Source organism: Balaenoptera acutorostrata, chromosome 5, assembly GCF_949987535.1.
Source record: "Balaenoptera acutorostrata chromosome 5, mBalAcu1.1, whole genome shotgun sequence".
Taxonomy (NCBI): Eukaryota; Metazoa; Chordata; class Mammalia; order Artiodactyla; family Balaenopteridae; genus Balaenoptera; species Balaenoptera acutorostrata.
This window is the reverse complement of record NC_080068.1, coordinates 31,934,374-31,958,993: the sequence shown is the minus strand read 5'-3', so window position 1 is coordinate 31,958,993 and position 24,620 is coordinate 31,934,374. Positions and strand designations below refer to the sequence as shown.

The following is a 24,620-nucleotide window of genomic DNA, read 5'->3' as shown; positions in this document are numbered from 1 at the left end:
ATACAAAGATGCTCATCCTTGTTGGTGATTAGGTATATGCAAAGGAAATCTAGGCGATTCCAGACCACACCCACCAGATGGTTATAAATCTAAAAGACTGAGAGTACAAAGTGTTGGTGAGGATGTTGAAGGCTGGGGATGCTCATACACTTACTGGTGTCAAGTAAAGCTTAATGGCAGTGATTCCACTCCTTAGCTCACTCTAGAGCAGTGCCTCTCACCCTGTACTGCATAGTTTCCACACAGACTTTAATGTGCAAATGAATCTTGGTAAAATGAATATTCCAGTTTAGTAGGTCTGGGTTGGGACCTGAGCATCTGCATTTCTGTCAGGTTCCCAGATGATGAGGATTCTGCTAATCCATAAACTTGCATTAGAGAACCTCTGACACACATAAATTAGGAGGCATATACAAGAATGTTCAGGGACTTCCCTGGTGGCCCAGCAGTTAAGACCCCATGCTCCCAATGCAGGGGGCCTGGGTTCCATCCCTCATCAGAGAACTAGATCCCGCATGCTGCAACTAAGAGCCCGCATGCCACAACTAAAGATCCCACATGCCGCAGCTAAGACCCAGCACAGCCAAATAAATAAATAAATAAATATTTAAAAAAATAAAAAAGAATGTTCATAGCAGCATGGTCTGTAATAACCCCAAGCTGGAAACAATTCAGATGTCATCAACAGCACAATGATGAATAAATCACAGTAAATACAAGGGAAGAGTATATTGCAAGAGAGTGGACAACCTGTATCTACATGCAGCAACATGGATGAATTTTATAAACATGATGTTGAGCACTAAAAGCAAAACACAGAAGTATTTTGGTAGACCAAGTTCAAATAAAAAGGTAAAACTAAGCGTTATAGTTTAATACTATTGGTACATTTATAAAAAAAGACAAAAATGTTTAAAAGAAAAGTCAGGGAAGAAGTTAGGTCTTGGGAGAGGGAAAGTACTTTGATTGGGAAGGAAGCATTCTGGGGTGGGGCAAATATATTGTTTCTGGTACTACGTGCTCCACTCTTTGTTAAAAACTGTGCATATAACATTTAGTGTACTTTCCTCTATGTATGTTACACTTTTACAACAGTAGATTTTTAAAAGATCAACTTTACCAGGAAAAGCAAGGCTGAGCATCTATTCTGCTAGAGGCTTGGGAGTGGGACATCTTAGGGTGACCAACTGGCTCAGTTTGCCCTGGACTGAGGAGGTTCCCAGGATCTGAGACTTTCAATACTAAAGTAGAGGCAGTCTTGGGCAAAATGGGATGGTTGTTCACCACGCATCTAGACTACTTTACACTGCAGAGGCCATTAGGGACAAAGGATAGGTTCTGAAGATCTCGTCATGTGTTATAAAATTATGAAGAAGGCAGAGTCTTTAAATTGGGGTTTAAAGCCAGAATTGAAGAGCTAAACCCCTGGAGAGATTTATTTGGAGTTTCTAGTTAAAGCAACTAGGACAATGGCACAGTGTTAAACAATTTGTTAGGTTTCTTGAGAGGCTCCTGACAACCCAGTCTTGTTCTGCCTGAGCAGCCTTGCAGGGTATGGTGGGCAACTTCTGGAGTTTGGCTGGGTTCTCTCACCTACACTCTACTGTCTGCCTAAACAATTCTCTGGACTTAAGTCTCAGGGATCTCCAAAGAGGATTTGAGTGTCCTGAGAATGTAGGACTCAGAGCCCTAATTCCTCTGAGGGACAGGACTCTTCTACTCCACGTTAGACCCACTTATCATCCTTGAGGGTCCCCTTACCAGTGAAGCTGCCTCTAGAGTTGCTTTGTTTCTGAGTGAGCCTCCACAGGTAAATCTACTAAATACTTCATGCAAAGTGGTGGTGAGTTGCCTCTGTTTATTTTTCCCTACTAGACTGTGTATTTCTCAAAGCTTGGGGCTGTCTTGTTCATCTTGTGTTCTCAACATGCCTGGCACACAGTAAGCATCCATTGTTTAGCTGCATTGAGTAAATATGAGATAAATATCTGCCGAGGTTCCAGATGACAATACCATGTATTGAACTAAAATACTAGGTGTAACAATTAGTTTGGTCCTGATGAAAACCATGCTATGTTATCTTTCTATGTTTAGTAAGTATTACTTGCCTGATAGAGTGTAACTGTGGTAAATAACAGTTTTGATTTGAAAAAAAGTTAAAAAAAAAGAAAAAAAGTTTAAAAAAGTAAGAAAAAAAAGTAAGCACTTATCTATAGGCTACTGATTCTTATTGGATATATACGTCTTAGAACATACACCCCTCCAGAGCAGATACTATGTTATGCGTGAGTTCTGCTAGGTAACCACCACATTTATTATTCCTAATTAAGAAAAAACTTGATATGTTTTCTCTAACACATAAGGCAAAGGGTGATACAAATTTTATGGACTGGGAGACATGTTTGTGTTCCTCAATATATTTTTGAATCTATCCTAAGTGTGAGGAGAACTATTCATTACTGTGTCCTAACCCACAGGGAAACCGAAGTCAGTCATTCTTCAAATTTAACATCCTGGAATGATATTCTTGTGTTCTAAAATGTACTTTAAACCAATGAGAATCTCTGTTGTATTTGGATGATTGAGCTTTGAAGGAGCTCCAGATTTTCTTGTGCAGTCCATGAGATGGGTTTATAGTTTAGACAGATGAAGGCAGTAACTGTTGAGATCGCAGAATATCCCTTCTTTGCTAAAGGGGGAAAAGAATACTTTTAGTCATGCCTGAATGCTTTGCAAAAGGTAAAATATTTAATTGCTTTTAAGTTGGAACTAATTTATAGCAAGTATTCAAAGCATCTATTTAATTACATGCCAAGGGGTATGAAAATGGATTTCCTATTTTATGACCCTTCATTTTTATCAGTTTGTGCTACACTGTGTCCACTGGGAAATACAGTGTATATAAGGGATGTTTCTTTCAAGCATTTCATGCATATGGATCTTTTAAACATGAGGTTTTGAAACTATGCTGGCAAAATATGCTACAATTCTATTGCTTACAAACAAATAAAAGCCAAGATGGTTTTGACTTAAGTCAAAAAGTGCCATTTATTAAATGTCATAGTAATGACTTGTACCATCAGTTCCATAAAGGAAATCTCTGTGAGAGCATTTTCTGAAAGTGTTTTGTTTTTGTTTTTTTTTCTCTCTCTTATTGTCTGTTTGGAATATTTCTTCTTGAATATACACACTGTGAATTTGACTTTGTCCATAAACAACCAAAATCTTAATGCTGGTCCATTTACTTACAGTGAATTTTGAATTAATTTTTAGAATACAAAAAGCAAGATCTTATTCTTTTAACCTGACCCCCCAACCCTTTTAAAGGCAATTTTCCAACTAGATTTACAATCCCTTTCTTACACCTAAGGTAGTTTTCTCTGGTATAAGTTTTAAAAATTAGAATTAATGATTCATGACCATAGTAAATTACATGTATGTCATAGTGTATTTTGCAAGCTTATTTGACTTAAGGAATAGAAGGCTAAAACATGGAAATAAGGAAAATAGAATGTTAGAGAGTTTTCTTTTTCTGGGTTTCTAATTTTTGACTTAAATTCCTCTGTGGGGCAAAACTTGGTTTGGGAATGTATTGAAAAATATTTAAATGACTGATGCATTTTCTCTTATTGTGTTTTAAAAAAGGATATAATTTATTTATCACTTTACTTTACAAGAAAGAAAAACAGACTTTTAGAAAGAAATCTTATGTTTTTCATGATCTTAATTGCCCCTAATCATTTTCATCTAATTGTATGTGAATGAAAGTGTTTTTCCACAATTAATCTGTAGAACATGAATTTTTAAAATAGTATTCACAATTTTTTTCAATTTTTAGTGTTTCTGAAATAATACATGATTGAAAATAGAATTTTGTGTGTGATTCTAATACAATGGGTCTTTTAAAAACAATTTTCATTAGAATAAGTAAATTGTTACAGAGGAAATTAATAAGTAAAATAGATAAATAAAATTAGAGTCATTTTATATTATTCTTTATAGTTATAATTCTTTTTTCTTTTTGTATTGTTTTGTTTTTGTCAGAGTTAGGTTTTTAATAATCAATGAAAGTGAGAACAAATATTTTCTCAAGGTTGTTAAAAATCTTTTACTGTATTCTTGGCTCCATTAAAATTGCTTTTGTATCCCAAGATAGGCCTCAAAATGAAAAAAAAAGTTGGATAAAAAGGATAATTTATTTAGGAAAAGTGAGGATCTTAACTAAGGAAAAAGCTTTAAATGGAGATGTATAGAGATAGAAAAATGTGGTTAGAATTTAACAGGAAAACAGTTAAACAAACAAACTCACAGGAATTTCACGCATGATAAGAAGAGTAAAAGAAGAAAAAAACCAGAGTTTTGTTTTATTTATAATGAGTGAGGGAAATCCCTCTTTATCTATTTCTCATGGTGGATATAAGAATCAGATGAGATTGTTTTCGTAGAAGTTTACTGTAAATTGTGAAGTACTAAACTTTGATTACTATTTTTAGAATGGAGTATTAATACTTGAATCACAAAATAACATTGCAGAAGGTCTAAAGTTAAAAAAGTCTCATACTAATGAATTTAAAATATCCACAGGAATTCTTATTCTCAACAGAAAACCACCTCAGTGCAACATATAGAAAATTATTTTTGAATTTAGTTCATTTCCCAGTGAGAAAAATAAGAGCTTAGTCCCAGGAAAACGACTTGGCTATTTAGATTTTGAAATACTCTAATTTGTTTTGTGAATTATTTATTCTCAAGATGAACTTCAAATTAGAAAGTACCTTTAAGATATATGGGAGGAGCTTTTAACCTTTTAGGACTATAACTCAAATTTGATTTGGCACCATAACAAGAATAATATAAATTGCTCATGTGAAGATACTACTAGAAGATACGTAGAATGTTTAACTTGTCTTTATTTTTTTACTTAAATATAATTTACAGTAGCGAAATGGTCATATCTCAAATGTACCATTCAGTCAGTTTTGAGGAACAGATATCAAGACACAACATTTCTATCACTTCAGAAAGTTCCCGTCTGCCACTTCTCAGTCAGTCTACCCCTGCCCCACTCTCCGCCTCTAGAAGTAAACACTGATCTGATTCCTAGTGTCATTGTTTAGTTTTGGAAATTTAGGAATTTCATATAAATGAAGTCATATACTATGTATATTTTCTTGTCTGACTTCTTTCATTTAACATAATGTTTTTGAGATTTATCCATGTTGCTGCATGTATCAGTAGTTCATTCTTTATTATTGCTGAGTAGTAGTCAACTGTTTGACAATACCACATGTATCTATCCGTTCTCCTGTTAATGGACATCTGAATTGTTTCTGGTTTTTAGCTGTTGTAAGTAAAGCTTCCATTAATATTTGTATACAAGTATTTGTGTGGACATGTGTTTTTATTTTTCTTGGATTAACACCTGGATACAGAATTAATGGATCACAGAGTAGATGTATGTTTAACTATTTTAGAAATGAGAAAGTTTTCTAAAGTGGTGGTACCAATTTGCATTTCCATTGGCCTTCCAGTTGCTCCACATTCTCTGACATTTGTTGTTGTCAGTCTCTTTCATTTTAGCCATTTCAGTGGGAGTAGCTCATTGGGGTTTCAATTTGCATTCCTCTGCCTGATGACTAATGATGCTGAGCACTATCTTACATGCATGTTTTACATTTGTAGATCTCCTTTTGTGAAGCGGCTCTGTCTTTTGCCCATTTTAAAAATAGAGTCATTTGTCTTTTTGTTATTGAATTGCAAGAGTCTATATATATTCTGGGATTTAGGTCCTTTGTCATGTGTTATGAATATTTACTCACATGTGTTATGAATATTTACTCTCAGTAGCTTGCCTTTTTTTTCTTGCATTTTCTTATTAGCAAAAGGTTTTATTTTTGATGAAGTCCAGTTTTTTCATTTTTTTCCTTTGTGACTTGTGCTTTCTGCGTCTTCTTTAAAATTACTTTGTTGATCGAAAGGTTGTGAAGACCTGTATTTTTTTCCTAGCAGTTTTGTTGTTTTAGCTTTTATATTTGGACCTATGATCCATTTCAAATTAATTTTTGTGTATAGTTTAAGGTAGTATCATTTGTTGAAGAGGTTTCTTTCTCCATTGAATTGCTTTTGTGCCTTTGTCAAAATTTTTGATTGTATTTGTACACATCTATTTGAGGTCTGTTTACTCTGTTTCACTACCTCATTATCTTATTCCTGTAGCTTTATAGTAAATCTTGATGTCAAGTGGTGTATATCCTCCAGATTTTTTTCCTTTTCAAGATTGTTTTTACTATTTTTGTTCCTTTGCCTTTCCAAATAAAATTTTAAGTTATTTTGTCAATTTCCAGAAAAAAAGATGGCTGTGATTATAACTGACATTGCTTTGAATCTATGTATCAATTGAGGGATATAGAACAACAGTCTTAACATTAAGTCTTCAATCCATGAACGTAGTATAACTCTTCATTTGTTTAAGTCTTCTTTAATCTTTCAGCAATATTTTATTTTTGTAAAATATACATTTTATATTTATATGCTATTTGTTAAATTTATCCTTAATGCTTTGATTTTTGAAGCTCTTGCAAATGATACTGACTTTTAACTCCTTTTTCTAATTGTTTATGTTACTATATAGAATACAATTCATCTTTTAATTGACTTTGTACTTTGCAACATTACTAAAATTCATTGTTTTCTTTCTGATTCATTAGAATTTACTACATACACAGTCATGTCATTCTGAATAAAGGTAGTTTTACTTTTTTCTTTCCAAATTGTATGTCTTTTTTATCTCTTTGTCTTGTTTTATTGCACTGGTTAGGAATTCTAGCATGATGCTGATTACAGATATCCTGTCTTGTTTCAAATCTTAGGCAGAAGGCATTCAATATCTCACCATCATGTATTATATTAGCTACAGTTTTTTGTAGGTTCCTATTGTCAGGATTTTGAAGTTTCCATTTTTGGTTGTTTGCTGTAGAACAATTTTTTTATTCATAAATGCTTGTTGAATTTTGGAAGATTTTTTTATGGATGTACTTAAATATTATTTGATTTTTCTCTCAGTGTATTACTATAGTGAATTGCACTGATTAATTTTCACATATAAAACCAACTTTATATTCTTGGGCAACACCTAATTGTCCATGATATATTATGCTTTTCATATATTGATGGATATAAGGCTAAAATGAGATGGTATATGTAAAAGTTATTTTTAATACACTAAATAGATGTAAGTTACTGATAAATAATTTTCTGGAAGAAGCATACATAAATAAAACTTAAATCTTTGATGTGAATTTTTTTTATAAATTTTATTTATTTTTGGCTTTGTTGGGTCTTCGTTGCTGCATGTGGGCTTTCCATAGTTGTGGCAAGCGGGGGCTACTCTTCGTTGTGGTGCGCGGGCTTCTCCTTGTGGTGGCTTCTTTTGTTGCGGAGCATGGGCTCTAGGTGTGCGGGCTTCAGTAGTTGCGGCTCACAGGCTCTAGAGTGCAGGCTCAGTAGTTGTGGCGCACCGGCTTAGTTGCTCCACAGCATATGGGATCTTCCTGGACAAGGGCTCAAACCTGTGTCCTCTGCATTGGCAGGCAGAGTCTTAACCACTGCACCACCAGGGAAGCCTCTTGATGTGAATTTTTATGTTAATAGTTTAATACCTATAATTAATAATTTATGGTCTTTTGATGGTAATCAGGAGAGAGCATATTTTATATTGAGGAATAACTGACAAATATTTATTGAGCACTTACTATGTGTGCTCTGCTCATTGCTGGAGAGGCACTGGTGAACATGACAAAAGCTACTGAGCTTGTAGTACTTATTCTAGTGGAGAAGATAGACAGTAAACAAATTTTTGATGCTCTGCTCTACCTGAGGGAGGTTCTGACCTAGGATTTTAGAATATTGTTAACAAAGCCACCATGTGAGGACTTGGGGATTTTGCTTAGCTGAGCTTCCTTACACCTTATTGTTCAGTTCAATTCCCCCTTTTCTAAACCAGATTTTGCCAGATAGAAAAGTATGTTATTTATGTTTTGCTCTGTGGTCTGCTCTCTTTTCCTGATGATCAGCTATTTCATTCAAACTTTCCTTGGCATTGGAAAATTTATATATTTTAGAATAAACAGATAGAAAGCCATTTTATTATAGAATAACTAAATATATACAAAAATAAAGAGAGTAGGATACCAAATCCATATGTATCCATCACCTGGCTCCAATAATTATGAACTCATGGTCAGTGCTGTTTCATCCATGCACTCACTCAGTTCCCTTCTCAGTTTGGATTATTTGAAGCAAATTCCTTGCTATCCATCCATAAGTATTTTTCAATTTTATTATAAAATATAAGGAATCATTTTTTAAAGCACACCAAAATATCATGATCTCATCTAAAAATTAATAAGTTATTAATATCAACTAATAACTAGTAATTGTTCAAATTCCCCATTTTTCATCATATTTTGATAAAACTTCATTCAAGTAAAGACAGAGTTGTTATATCATTTTTGCTTCCATCTTTTACAGGAATAAAGACATTTGGTATAAGTATCTATATAGAAGTAAAGATGTCATCTGAATTTTGAAGGCAATGAAATTGATTAAAGTTTTCTTTCTTTTTTTTTTAATAAATTTATTTATTTATTTATATTTATTTTTGGCTGTGTTGGGTCTTCGTTCCTGTGCGAGGGCTTTCTCCAGTTGCGGCGAGCGGGGGCCACTCTTCATCGCAGTGCGCGGGCCTCTCACTGTCGCGGCCTCTCCCGTTGCGGAGCACAGGCTCCAGACGCGCAGGCTCAGTAGTTGTGGCTCACGGGCTTAGTCGCTCCGCGGCATGTGGGATCTTCCCAGACCAGGGCTCGAACCTGTGTCCCCTGCATTGGCAGGCCGATTCTTAACCACTGCACCACCAGGGAAGCCCCAGTTTTCTTTTTCAATGTTTTAAAAACTGACCATAGAGAATGCTGTGCTAGATATATAATGAGTACAAAAAATTTTTAGACCTCAGCCATGTCTTATAAAGAATTTATAGCATTGTGGCTGAGTTATAACACAAAAGGTAACCCACAATACAAGTTGTGTTCTGTCCCAGTGATGGGGATGAGTGGCTCTCAGCCTCCATGACCATTCACATTGGTGTATCATATCAGGAGGTGATTGCAAGGCACATTTTTTCTTAATACTGGAAAGACAAAACTTTGAAAATTATTTAACTTTTAATAATTAGAGTGGATTCAGGATTATTGTTGTAATCATGCCAGTTACATTCCTTTGAATTCCAATATGCTTTTATGAGTGAAGAGAAAAAGATGATGGAATTACAGCTTGGCCTTGAAATTTGGGTGTGCTTTGGGAAGGTGGAGACTGGTTAGGAATAGTGGCCGGGGTTCTTGAGAGGAACAGAACCAGTAGGATCTCTCTCTGTAGATATAGATATAGATACAGATATAGATGTCTATTGATCAATATATTTACATAGAGGTTTAGATAGACAGATAGAGGGATAGATAGATAGATGGATAGATAGATAGACAGATGGATAGATAGATTTCTCTCTCTTTCTCCATATGTGATTTTGTAAAATAAATCTCTCCCCCACCTCTCCCACTCATATATGGAGAGATTTATTTTAAGGAATTAGTTTATGCAATTGCAGAGGCTAGCAAGTCTAAAATCTGCAGTATGGGCTGGGAGGCTGGAGACCCAGGGAAAAGCTGATGTTGCATCTCAAGTCTGAAGGCAGTCTGCTGGCAGAATTCTCTCTTCTGAAGGCCTTCAACTGATTGGATGAGGCCCACCCACCTTATAGAGAGCAATCTGCTTTACTCAGAGCAGATTTAAATGTTAATCTCATCTAAAAATACCTTCACAGAAGCATCCAGATATTTTTGACTAAGTATCCAGGTACTGTGTCCTAGACAAGTTGACACATGAAAAGTAACCTTCACGAGTGAGCACCATGGCATAAGCAAATGAGTGGAGGTGGACTTCAATACTCTTTTGGGTTAAGGCAAGTAGAGCACTTAAACTAGAGGAAAAATTCATATATGGACATAGCGGTTAGTAAAACCACTAAGAAATGAACCTAATTTTGTCCTCAATTATTCTTAAAGTTGATGCTAAAATGATATATATTATGTTTCTTGAAAGAACCAAATTTTGTTGAATCTGATCTTTTGATGTGTAGTAGTAAGAAGACAGAGCATCTGTGAAATATTTGATTAGTACAGTCAATTTTCATTTATTAGTAATAATGGAAACAGGGTCCACATGGCTACTGAGCTTCATAGATAACATTTAACACATTAATATTCAGAATTTTCATCATCCACTCAGAATGTAAACTTTTACTTGTAGTTATAACAAGTAGAAACATTGATTTATGTTTTATCTTTGCTTCCTTTCTGATAATGGTTTAAAGGACTGAAAAGGACAGGTTGAAATTGACTAGTCCTTAAAACCAAATTGTAAATGTTGATCATAACAATGGAAAGTCCTTGTTGTTAGCTTATTTCACTTATCTTGTTTGTTATATTTATGTATGATACTTACTGTAGCTTTATAGACTTGGGCTTTGTGAATCACTTTGTACTTACACAAACCTCTAATTTTATTTTCTACAGTTTTCTGCCTGCAATTGAGTTTTAAGTTTTCACTAATCATATATGGTCTATATATGACCATACATATGCAAGGTGACAATCTATCTCTCTATGACTAGGAGAGTTGAATAGAGTGAAACATTTGGAATAAACATACAAACACAAGCAGGGCTAAAATGCTGTACTATGATTATCCTTTTGTTTCTGCCACCAGAGTCTTTTTTCTTCTGTTGAATGTATTGCTTTAATGAGCTTTCAGTAAAGATAATGAAACATTAATGAATTTCAGTCTTCTGACCACCCAATCATCAAAGACAGAGGGAAATAACTAAAAATTAACAATCTTGCATAGGGGATTAGATTCTTGTTTTCATTTTCTAATTTCATTCCAGAATTTCTAATTCTCATTCCAGAATTTGCACAATAATTCTAGCTCATGCATAACCTGCAAATATGAGGAAAACACAATTCGGATAGCTTTCCTCAAAATGTGAGTCAGGTACGAAGAATTTATGAACCTCTCACTCAGCCTATTAGGAACAAAAGAAAAGAATACAGACAAAAATTTGATCAAACCAGAAGCTATCACTTTTAGCAGTTTGGCATATTTTTGTTTAGTTCTTTTGTTTATGGAGTTTTTGGTTCATAATTAAAAGCATAAGGTATATAATATTTTAAATTTTCTGTATAATGTAAAAAACTTAATAGGCAAAATTTTTGTTATCGAAAAATAACCCAATGTATGTATATATTGTAATTTTCTTAATGAATCTCCCATTACTGGACGTTTATCTTATTTCCAGTTTTATTATTGTATTGGGGATCCCAAAGACCACCCCAGGCTTAATGATTTGCTAGGAGGACTCATGGGACTCAGTATATAGCCTTATCAACAGCTAAGTTTTATTATAGTGAAAGGATACAAAGCAGAATCAGCAAGGGAAAAGGCACATGGGATGAAGTCCAGAGGAAACCAGGAGCCAGCTTCCAAGAGTCCTCTTCCAGTGGAGTCACATGGATACACTTAATTCCTCCAGCAATGAGTCATGACACGTGTAAAGGGTTGTAACTGGGGAAACTCATTAGAGGTTCAGCACCCAAGGTTTTCACAGGGACATGGTTACATAGGTGCCCTCTGCTTAGCATGTACCAACACTCCAGATTTCCAGAAGTAAAGCAGGTATTCTGCATAAACCATATTTTTTGCACAGTTTAGGCATAGTGAGATACCCTTATCTTTTAGGGAAAGTTTTACATCAGTGGGTAAGGAAATGTTTACCTGCCAAGTACTTAGATGCCAGCTGAGGATCAACCTTGCAAGCATCTTTTTCTAAGAATAGCAGTCTCAAGTTTGTTATGCTAACTGTTTTTCTGCACAATTATTATAAATAATGCTGTAATAAGCATCTTTGTTAATAAATCTTTTGGCATATTCCAGATTATTTCCTTATGAAAGATTCCTAGAAATTGACATTACATCAAAAATATGAGCTTTAAAAGACGTCTCTTACTGATAAATTACTTTCCCAGAAGTCTTCTCAAATTTTCACTTTCACCAAGCATGTATGAGTGTGGGCACCAAAAACCTTGACTAAAATAGGTAAGATCCATATGGTCCAAACAGCAATTCATCATAAACCTGAAATAATTAATTAAAAAAAATATAGAGTTATATGAGAGGAAAGAAAGACTAATCGTTGCTTCCATTTGTGGGGGGCAGGGACATTAAGAACACTCCCATTAAATTATCACCCAAAATGCACTTTTCCCCTAGACCTCTGTCTCTTTTTGCCTAGAGATCTATGACATCATTGTCATCTGTAAAACACACACCATCCAATTCATTTTAACATTCATTTGCTTTAAACAATTAGCACATATTCTGTACCAGGCATTGCAGTTGTGTGGAGGATAAAACAGTGCACTGGGCCTGCCTTTTCTCTTTGCTTTTGTTCATTTTTTTTTTTTTTTTACATAATTTTTGCTTTTTACCTAAAATTTTATGGCCTATTTTAAATGTTTTTCCTAAAACTGTAATTAGTTGTAATAAATTGCAGAAAACTTGGAAAGTACAGAGCACTCACAAAAAATGACAGTCCATTGGTATTCCACCACCCAGAGATACTCACTGTTAAATTCTGGTGTATTTGCTAGAATCTATTTTCCAGGTGTATTTTTTCCCTTGGTTAAACGACAGAGCTCCCTAAGAACACTCAGAGGGTGTTCCTGTGATATGAAGAGGAACTCTGTGAAGGGTGATGCCATGACTCAGGTGATTCAGCTTGAACTTTTGAAAGGAGAAAAGTCATTATTTAAGTTCTCTGAACCTGAAAATAGCCATTATATTGTTCTTTGTTATTCTTGTCTTGTTTACTGAGTCTCTAGGTACATGTTCCAAGTGTTTAGCCATTGTAAGTGCGTGACAGAACAACATTGGTTATTGGTTATAGAGCAGGATTCCATGTGAAAGAACATTTCATTTGAACTGTGAGTGAATTCAAGTGTATACCCTAGGAAACAAATTGTTTGGTTCCTGAGAAAGTAGAATAGCAGAAAAGAAACTATGAGGTAAAGCCTGGGAGGACCAAGCTTTACATCAGAGCTACAGCATCCACGTACCACAAGTGATCCTACTAGAACTGCATACTGGTACGGCAAGAACTGCTGGTACTCTTACAGCATGATTTCTAAATTCTTTTATCCTTGAATTTGATTCCCATCTTGGTCTTGAGGTAAGTGTTTGTTTGTTTATTTACTTAAACAAAAACATATTTTTCTGAGCATATTTTCAGGGCACTGGTATATTTGAGAATGATTTGTTTCCTGGCCTTTATACATTGAGAACAATTTTGTTACGAAATTTCTGTTTCATACCTTTTCTTTTTCCTTGGTGGTATTCTGTTATTTATGGATTCTTTTACTGTTTCACAAAAGAAATTTGGAAGGAACCTGAGTTTTGCTCCTTTGAGATTTTTTTCTTTCTAAATGTATATGAAATTTTCTTTATTCTTATAATTTAAATGTTCTTTATTCCTTTAATTTTGAAGAACGTACTTGCGTACAAATCCTTTTTAATTAACTTTTCCTAAAACACAATAAGCCCTAATACTCAGAAGATGCAAATCTTTTTTCAGCTCAGGAAATTATTATTCAGTAGTGTATTTTTTTCATTCCTGATTGTTCTGTTTTCATCTTTGGTAAAGTGTATGATTCCTTTCATGGATATTTATCTTTTATCCTCTTTAATCTGTACTCTTCTCTCTCATAATTTTCGTCTTTGGACACTTTTCTTCTGCACTCTAGGAGTGCTTGCCAAATCCAGTCATTTGATATTCTGCACTGTCTTCTACTGCCCTACTAACTCTGAAGTACATTTTTGGTTTCCTTGTATTTCTTGCCTTTTTTAAAAACACTATTTCCATTTTCGTTTGCCTTACAAATATTATTTTTTAAAATCTTAGTTTATTTTTTCCTTGTTGCTTTTGACCTCTATTTTTTAAATTGAAATATAGTTGATTTACAATATTATATCAGTTTCAATATTTTACTACATTTAAAGTTCTTGTGAAATATTGGCTGTATTTTTTTGTGCTGTACAATATATCCTTGTAGCCTGTTTATTTTATACATAGTAGTTTATACCTGTTACTCTCCTACCCCTATCCTGCCCCTCCCCACTTCCCTCTCCCCACCGGTAACCACTAGTTTACTGTCTATATCTGTGAGTCTGTTTCTGTTTTGTTATACTAATTCATTTGTTTTATTTTTTAGGTACCACATATAAGTGATAATTTAACATATTTGTCTTCCTCTGTCTGACTTATTTCACTAAGCATAATACCCTCTAGTTCCATCCACGTTGTTGCAAAATGTCAGAATTTTATCCTTTTATATGGATGAGTAATATTCCATTGTATATATATATACACCACATCTTCTTTATCCATTCATATGTTGATGGACACTTAGGTTGCTTCCGTATCCTGGCTATTGTAAATAATGCTGCTATGAATATTGGGATGCATGTATCTTTTCAAATTAGTGTTTTCATTTTCTTCAGATATATTTTCTCACATGATATACAAAAATAAACTCAATGGATTAAAGACTTAAATATAAGACTGGAAACCATAAAACTCCTAGAAGAAAACATAGGTAGACCACTCTTTGATATAAATCTTAGCAATATTTTTGGGGGGGGGGGACCTGTCTCCTAAGTCAAAGGAAACTAAAGAAATAAACAAATGAGACCTAATTAAACTTAAAAGCTTTTGCACAGCAAAGGAAACCATGGACAAATAAAAAAGACAACCTAATGAATGGGAGAAAATGTTTGCAGATGATATGATTGATAAGGGGTTAATATCCAAAATATATAAACAGCTCATACAACTCAATATAAAAAAAACCCCAAACAACCAGATTAAAAATGGACAGAGGACCTGAATAAACATTTTTCCAAAGAAGGTATACAGATGGCCAACAGGCCCATGAAAACATACTCAACATCACTAATCATCAGAGACATGCAAATCAAAATCACAATGAGATATCACCTCACACCTGTTAGAATGACTATCATCAAAAAGTCTACAAATAACAAAGTTGGTGAGGATGTTGAGAAAAGGGAACCCTTGTACACTGTTGGTGGGAATATAAATTGGTGCAGCCACTATGGAAACAGTATGGAGGTTCCTCAAAAAACTAGAAATAGAACTACCACATGACTGAGCAATTCTCCTCCTTGGTGTATATCCAATTGGTGTATAAAACACAAATTCAAAAAGATACATGCACCCCCATGTTTTGGCCTCTATTTTGAAGGGTTGGCTTGCTACAATACAGTGAGAATGCCAACACTTTCTAAAATTTTCTTCTGAGTCTAGTAGAATATTTTACTCAATTTTCCTGCATTAGTTTCCCATGGCTCCTCTAACAATTTACCAAAACTTGCTAGCTTAAACCAATACATATTTATTCTCTTATAGTTCTAGAGGCTAGAAATCCAAAATTAATTTCACTGGACTAAGTTGTCAAGAGTCTGGACTAGAGTTTTGGGACTCTAGGGAAGAATCTGTTTCCTTGCCTTTTCTAGCTTCTGAAGGCTGCTTGCATTTCTTGGCTCATGACCTCTTTCTCAAATCACTCCAGTTTCTTGCTTCTGTCATCACATTTCCTTCTCCCCTTTTAGTCACATCTCCCCTTTGTAAGGACACTTGCATGTAGGGTCTGTCAGGATAATCCAGGATAATCTTGCCCTCTCAGGATTCTTAATTTAATCATACCTGCAAAGTCCCTCTTATCCTATGAGCTAACATTTACAGGTTCTAGGGATGAGGATGTGATATCTTTGGGGCCATTGTTCAGTCTACTGTAGGGAACTTTCCCCTTGTATCACAATCACATGGGCTTCAAATTCAGAATGACCTGGGTTCACACAACCACTTAGCAATTGTCTGAACTTGGGCAAGTGACTTAATTAGTTTTCTTTGCTGTTAAACTGGGATAAACTCAGCACCGACCTCATAGGGTTACTTTGCCGATTAGATCAAGTAATGTATGTTAAGTGTTTAACAAACTAGGTCCTCACTAAATGTTAACTAGCATTGTCATGATTAATGTAGGACCCAATGTGTTTACTCTGCCCTGAATAAGGAGAAACAGATCTATGCAAAGTGAGTGATTTCACAAATAGAGAACATGGTGGATTTTTCTCAGCTCCACTCCATGTTCACTTGGGTGTGTTGGTCACCTTTTCTTGTTCTATAGTTGATGAGCAGGTGTGAATGCCCACTTCTCTGCTCAATTCCTGGTAACTGCAGACATCTATCTGGAATAGGTTGGCTCTGCCAAGGTGGGGCCTTTCCTATTCCACCCCTTCGTTCTTTATTATTTTTAGCTGTTCAGCACATGAGAATTATAATCTCCATTATACATTGTTATCAAGACCTGCCTGTCCCACCCTCTGCACAGAGCTCTTTCCTTGAAATAGGACTGTATTAAATCCTACCACCAGGATTACTTCATTCCTAGTTTTTTCTTGGAGCTGTAGTGTCCAAGTGGATCGTGATAGATGGGGGTATGGAGAGGGAAATGGTTTTTCAATAGCAGCACCCACATTTTATTTTATTTTATTTTTTGAATTAATTTTTATTGGAGTATAGTTGCTTTACAATGTTGTGTTAGTTTCTACTGTACAGCAAAATGAATCAGCTATACATATACATATATCCCCTCTTTTTTGAATTTCCTTCCCATTTAGCTCACCACAGTGCATTAAGTAGAGTTCCCTGTGCTATACAGTATGTTTTCATTAGTTATCTATTTTATACATAGTATCAATAGTGTATATGTGTCAATCCCAATCTCCCAATTCCTCCCACCACTCGCCTTCCCCCTTGGTATCCATATATTTCTTCTCTACATCTGTGTCTCTATTTCTGCTTTGCAAATAAGATCATCTACACCATTTTTCTAGATTCCACATATATGCGTTAATATACAATATTTGTTTTTCTCTTTCTGACTTACTTCAGTCTGTATGAGAGTCTCTAGGTCCATCCACATCTCTACAAATGACCCAATTTCATTCCTTTTCATGGCTGAGTAATATTCCATTGTATATATGTACCACATCTTCTTTATCCATTCCTCTGTTGATGGACATTTAGGTTGCTTCCATGTCCTGGCTCTTGTAAATAGTGAGCAGCACCCACATTTTAGAGAAATGGTTTTTGTTCTGTTTGGTTTTTTCTTAGGTGGTATTAAGCTTCTTTCTAATGGCTTTCAGATGGGCTAGGGGTTTATTATTATGTAAAGATCACAGATTGCTTTCCTCAGTTCACTTCCATCATCCTAATTAATGAAATTTTTTTCTCAACTGCAGATAGGTGAATGGTTAAATTTAATTTTTTTGTGACCTTGACATTTTTGTCTTTGATTGTTATAGTATTTTCTTGAGGCTATAAAAGGGGCTGCCTCACAGTCAAAGGTAACAAGCCATATTGAACCAGAAATCATGATTTTTTTGAACATTTTTTATTTACTATAAGCTTGGAAGTATCTGCCAAACTTGTTCAAATACTTGGCAATTCAGAAAGATATTATGCAACAGTCATGCTACTGTTCTATTATATTATATCCTAATCATGATGAAGTTCTCATATATTTTTATAACTCACGTTAAGCTTATCCTGCATCTTAGTACTGCCACTGTATCTACAAACAACTGTTTCCATTTGATAGCCAAAAACAAATAAAAAGACTAAAGCTCTGTTTTATTTGCTGTCTCTCAGCACACATATAAAAGTGTTAAATAGAACCTAGTACAAAAGGAGTTACTCATATTTCTTAGATGTTTTGTAACATATGATTTGGGAGCCATGAATACTAACTGGTATTCAGTAGATATAAATAAGTTAGTTTGTTGGATCATTATTTTTATTGAATCCTTTTGGAAGCGGTTCATTATAACCAAAAGAAGGTAAATAGTTTAAGTAATTTTAGAATACATATTGTTCATTTTTGACTATAAATTAACAATATGAATTGATTTAAATGGACATTTCAGTCATTGATTCTAAAATTTGAACTAATACAAGAAATGGAATTCAGCTACCCAAGCAAGCTTCTGGGGTTTGATTATTCAACTGATTAAGATGCTATTTGTCAACTCTAGTTTACCACCCCTTTTAATTATATAGATAATCAAACTAAGAACTGCTAATTCTGTCTCCTATTAATTGATTGTAATTACCTACAGATTAAAACTGCATGTGCAATTAACTCAGAGAATTAATTGATAGAAGGGAATTGATAAAAGGGAAACAGAACGAGCTTGGCATAAAAGAGGCTCTAGGGACAACAGGACTGCTGAACCCAGTGGTGTCTTTGGCTCTGTCAAGTCCTCGTAAAGATACACCGCACTTGCTGCTGGACTTCTCTGGCTCTGTCAGAGGCAGTTGCATAGATTATTTCCTGTGAACGTTTGGTTTCTTGGTTGACTGAAACAATATATTTGAAAAGTTTAAACTCCTATTGTCTTTGGGTTTTGTGCTGATATTCAGACAATTTGGACAAATCTATCAATTTGCAATATGGAGGAAATGCTTGTCACTACAAAGATCACAGAAAAGTGGTGAATGTTTTAACTAGCTAGAGATTCTTCCTTCCTTCCTCCCTCTTTTCCCTTGTTTCTTTCCTCATTTTCTTGGCAATATCACCAGATACAATCTTACCAGTTTTCTGTGACTCATCTAAATAATTTGTTTCTAAAGTAATTATGCTTATTAGATTTTAAAAATCCCTCTCATCTGTGTAAATAATTGACTCATTGTTAACTGCATAAATTTGAATGAAAATGGGAAATGAAATAAAAAGCCACCCCCAACTCATATGTATTTAAAAACTATTACCGTTATAAACATCAAGATAAATATCAAGAGAGGGAAGATGGTCTGGTGAAAAAAATATTTGGTCCTGAAAAAAAGAATTTAAAGAATTTTAAAAATCCCTTTTTAAAGACTCTTCCATTTTTTCTGATGTTTATATCAGTTGTATTACATGGGGCCTTTCACTCTCAGCAGTTTCCTGAGTGGCCTTTCACCCAATACCAAGTCAGTGCAGTAGCATATACTAAACATATGCTTGGGGCACAGCATTGTATTCAATATTATGGAGAATACAAAGCAAGTTAAAGACTCTCAAGTCTAGATAGGGAGATGAGATCTAAAGAAGACAACAAAATGACATGAACTAGTGGTATAATAAAGTTTTTCAAAGAGTCTAAATAAGTATTGAGGAAACGCAAGGACACAAAGACATCAGTATGGATATTTAACAATTTTTTTAATGTTCAAAGTTAGCTAATAACTCCTTGTTAACCTGATGGGATATTTTGGTTTCTTTCCAAATTTTGCTCTTGTATTTTCCCCAGATTTGTTTAATCTCAGAGTATTTTATTCTGTCCTGCTGGCTGATAAACTGGGAGTTCTAACAAGATTTCTTATTTTTTCACCTATCAATATACAGCCTACTCTTGCTCCCTCTCTCTCTCTCTCTCACACACACACACACACACACACACACACACACACACACCCTTAGATTTCAGAATCTTAATTTCTCTTTGGCATTATCTGTGAAGCTTGTTGGCTCTGTGAAGGGTTTGTGAAGATTTAGTCTGATGTATGACTGTGGTCTTCTTCAAACTATCAGCTTATAACTTTCGACTGACTTTGTGGAATAAACTGGAATTTGTTGCACGTCACCTTCTGTGCTTGGCTTCTGAGGAGGAGTCATTAGTATAGATCAGTGTGTGAATGATTACCTTGAGGATTTTAGTGGAGGCTTTACTGCTTCCTGAAGTGGAAAAGTTTTAGCTATATTTTGTAGTGTGATACCTGTATACTGGAGAAAATAATGTATGGCCTTCTTGATAATATGAGTCTGTTTTGTGGGTAAACAAGATAAAATATTTGAAATGCTCTGGAATCTCTTGGAAAAATAAGTCATATAGCATTTAGTTTCATTTTGGGTTGGGCTCTTCAGTGATCAGGAAGATTCCCTTTTGCCTGTGAGATTTAACCTTGTGAGGCTAATTCTAGTTCACTAGTGTTTACATAGTAACTTTAATCACATCGCTAATGAACCAGAATCACAGAGCAATTCCAAGTAAGATATTGTCCTTGCCCTGGAAGAGTTTATACATTTAAAAAGGAGATTGGAAAGAGATGCTCTGTTATCTAAAATAGTGAGAACATTTATTGTAGAAGTTCATTAAAGGAAGTGGGCGAAATAGGGATAGTGCTAGTAAATTGAGAAATGCTTCAAATTAGTCTAAAAAGCTTCATAAGAAATGTGGGGTATACACATCTCTAATAGTCTTATACTATCCCTTTATATCCCCTGGGTTTATGAAAGTCCCCAGTAAAGTATGACGTGTATGGCCTTTCATTTGCTATCCTCTTCTCAGATAGTAATATTTTCAGATTCTGTATGATCTACCCATTATTGGCATTCGCTTCCATTAAAGATATTCATTTCTTCATATTGGGTTGTGATTGAGATACATAATTTGTTATGGTGCCTCTCCTAGAGATTTTTCCTTTTTGATAGAGGGCAGAGACTGACTGAAATTGAGGAAATATATGTAAAATTAAGATGGGGTAGAATGTGTGTGTGTATTGATTAGGATGTCTCTGACCCATATAGGACCCTTATGGTCCTATAAATAAATTGAAGCAATGAAATGAGAGAATACATTCCTTCTGATTTTTCTCTAAATTTATATGAAATTAACTGGTCCATGGAGGACTCTATTAAATTAAAAGTTTCAGGAAGATATGTATATGAATAAGTATTAGAAAGAAAATTGGAAATGTAAAAATAGTTTGATTCATTTGGATGGCAGGATTAAATTGTATTTCTGAGAAATAAGTGGACAAATAAATCTGAAATCTCCTCCTCTTCATTAAAAATTTTGTGCAGAAATCCCACATAACTACCATGAGACGGAAGAAATATGTGGGCATATACTGGCTAACCTTTTGCTCTTCCAACCTATTTACCTTAAATACTTTCAATAATTTTATTTACTTCACAATATCAAAACTAGCACCTTCATAATAATTTTGAATTCTCTTTTAAAGTGCTTATGTAACAGGGAGAGGAGGTTTTCTTTTGTTTTCGTTAGTGCTATTCACAAATCTGATTTTGCTTTAAGCCTCCCTTAAAAAAGAAGTCAGTGTTCTCGAAGAGAAGAATCAAAAGAATGAACTTATTAGTTTTCTGATGGGCACACTGTATGTAATAAAAACACGAGAGCTTTACTGTATGAGGAAGCCCATTAATTGAAGCCTCTCTCTATGCAGTGCTATCACTTCCTCATCTTGTTATGGTTAGATGAAAAGATGTGATTTTAATACAGAATAGTGGGCCATAAAGATGATTTACTTTCCTCTTTGTAACACTAAGCAGTATGATCAGTGTGTACTTTTCCTGGATAAATATTCTTTTAACCTGCATTGATATTTCCAACAGACAGAGCGTTCTATGATTGGAGAGGAGTAGTGTCAGAAAGGTTTTCCTGTTTGGCTCGTGACTCCAGTTGGCCTAGTTTCTCTGGATCATCATCAGTATTTCAGGATTATTGTAGTGTAAGTATTTGTAAAACCGGACATAGAGATGGATTACCATTTTTCTAGCAAATGATTGAATTCATTTTGATATAACATGTAAGATGTTAGTATGGGCATATTTCATTCCTATAATGATTCCCCATTGAAATTCATCTTTTTTCTGAAGCAGTGCTTTTGTGCTGTTGTCTTATTTTGTGTAAATCTTGCTGATCACCTTAACTCCTAAATATGTATATTAGTTTTTGGTTGAAGAGTGGTAATAGCCAAAGTGATCATCACAATGGTTTGCCCTAAATGTGATAGCGACTATTTTTGTAATGGTACCTAGACTATCAAGAAAATACAGTGGAAGCCAGTGGAGAATAAAGATGTTTGTTAGGAGTGTGGCACTAAGAGGACTTAACAATCCAAGGCCAGTGTCACGACCACATACTAATGGTTTTGTGAGTGAGTGCTCTCCAAACTGGGACGTGAGAATCTATGACTTGAAGATGGAATCAGGACTTCACATTAAGTTCACCTGCTCATCAGGGCAAGTTCTGAGATGTCTCTATGTAAATACAGTAAGTCCCCTACATATGAACCTCCAAGTTGCGAACTTTCAAAGATGCGAATGTGTTCACATGTCCAATCACGTAAGTTAGTTCACGTGTCTGGCATACATTGTTACGTGCGTGCGTCCTGTACGAGTGGTTGTGCTTTTGTGTACTTTACTGTATAGTACTGTGTAGAGTACAGTAGTACAGTACATTTATTTCAAGCCCAGGATGTCCAGAAGCAAGCGTAAAAGCAGCAGTATGTATTGTACTGTACTTTTCAAGGTACTGTACTATAAGATTAAAAATGTTTTCTTTATTTTTTGTGTTTTTTTATGTATTATTTGTGAGAAAAGTATTATAAACCATTACAGTACAGTAGTATATAGCTAACTGTGTTAGTTGGGTACCTAGGCTGACTTTGTTGGACTTATGAACAAATTGGACTTAACGAATGCTCTCTCGGAGCAGAACTTGTTCGTGTGTAGGTGACTTACTGTAGTAGAAACAACTCATGTGATTCTGAAATCTTTAGCAATGATTTCTTAAAAGAGTGCAAAATGCCATTTTATAATATTTGTGTCTCACGGTGTCTGTATAGATGTCTGGATTTTTTACATCTCCTATGTGTTCTGCTCTGTATGTGAATGTGTCTGTCTCATTTTTCTTTTCTTTCCTCTTTTTATATCATGAATTATTTTTCTTTTCGACTTGTGATTTGTATTAGTGTTCTTGGGCTGCCATAACAAAATACCACAGACTGGGTGGCTTAAACAACAGAGATTTATTTCTCAAAGTCCTGAAGGCTGGAAGTCCAAAATCAAGGTGCCAGTACAGCTGTTTTCTCCTGGGGCCTCTCTCTCCTTGGCTAGCAGAAAGCTGCCTCCTTGCTGTGTCCTCACATGGCCTTTCCAGTGTGTGTTTCTAGTGTCTCCCTCTCTTCTTATAAGGATGCTGGTCATATTGGATTAGTGCCCTACCCTTATGACCTCATTTAACCTAATTACCTCTCTAAGGGTCACATCTCCAAATACAGTCAGACTGGGGCTTAAGGAGTCATATGAATTGTGGGGAGACACAGTTCAGTCCATACACCATTAGACAGCTGATAACAATTATTTTTCTTATCTACTGGATAGTTCGTTATCTAGTATTTTTAAAAATCTTGAGTTTTTATATTTTTTCTGTAAACCAAAACTTTTGAATTACGTCATATTTAACTTCTGCTGCTAAATTCTTTGTGAGTAAATATACTAAAACTAAATCATTGCATCCCTGTTTTAGATAAGGACATTATACAAACATTATTAAGGAAAATTATATGAATTTAGATGAGGAAATTATATGAATATTGTTTAGTGAAATTCAAAGTCTTCGTAATCTACTATTTTCAGAATATAGTAATTAATTACAGAATAGACAGTTACCTCCAGCTAATTGGATGTATATTACTAATTCACACATGTCCTTAGCAAAAGTAACACCCATAGAAGGCTGTTTTCATTTTCATTTTCCAGTAAAGGTGAATAAATGAACTACTGCTTACCCTGTTTTACACTAATAATTTAGAGATTGCTCCTAGCTGTGTGAAGAAGTACGTTTAAACATATTTCTTTGGGGAATAAGTTGGGCAAGAGTAGACATGACTGTGGAGAGCTCCAGATGCGAGACTGGGAGTGTTTACTCATTGCCCACGGGGGAATTAGGAGTACAAAGTGCTACTAACCATGGCTTTGGCATAATAGATGGTGCTTTGGGTATGTGTACCTGTCTAAAGAAATTTGGGGTGGACTAGAGTGGAGACTGGGTGAGCATTAATAGGCCTTTTGCCTCAGTCCGGTTAGAGGTTTATCTTGCTCTTGCAAACCCACTATTTTGTGGGCGGGGTGTGAATGGGTAAGAGGGGATAAGATTCAAACCTTCAGATTTCTTTCCTGCAGCTCACTGCCTCTTTAATTTTCACCATTGAAAGTCTAATTTATTTATTTATTTATTTATTAAGGATTCCCCTTTCATTTATCCTTTAAAATAATAACAGTACTAGAAGGGATCAAATACCAAGTTCTAAGTTAATCTTTTTTGCCATTTTTTTTATTGTGGTAAAATACACATAATGTAAAATTTACCATTTTAACATTTTAAGTGTACAGTTTGGTGGCGTTAAGTACACCCACATTGCTGTGTAACTATTACCACCATCCATCTCCAGAACCTTTTTATCTTTCCAAACTAAAACTCTGTACCCAGTAAACACTAATTCCTTGTTCTTCCTTCCCCACCATCCTCTGGCAACAAGTATTTTACTTTTTCTTTTGTGACTGGCTCATCTCACTTATAATGTC

The 24,620-nt window shown here is 34.8% G+C and overlaps 1 protein-coding gene across 1 annotated transcript in view; it reads left to right on the top strand.

Annotated features, from left to right (window-relative positions):
* The window catches only part of IQCM (IQ motif containing M), a 352,356-nt gene that overhangs the window by 81,172 nt on the left and 246,564 nt on the right, over positions 1-24,620 (top strand). Inside the window, 3 exon segments of the mRNA XM_028168309.2 lie at positions 8,181-8,238; positions 19,049-19,058; positions 21,645-21,760. Of these exon segments, the coding sequence (XP_028024110.2) occupies positions 8,181-8,238; positions 19,049-19,058; positions 21,645-21,760 (184 nt within the window).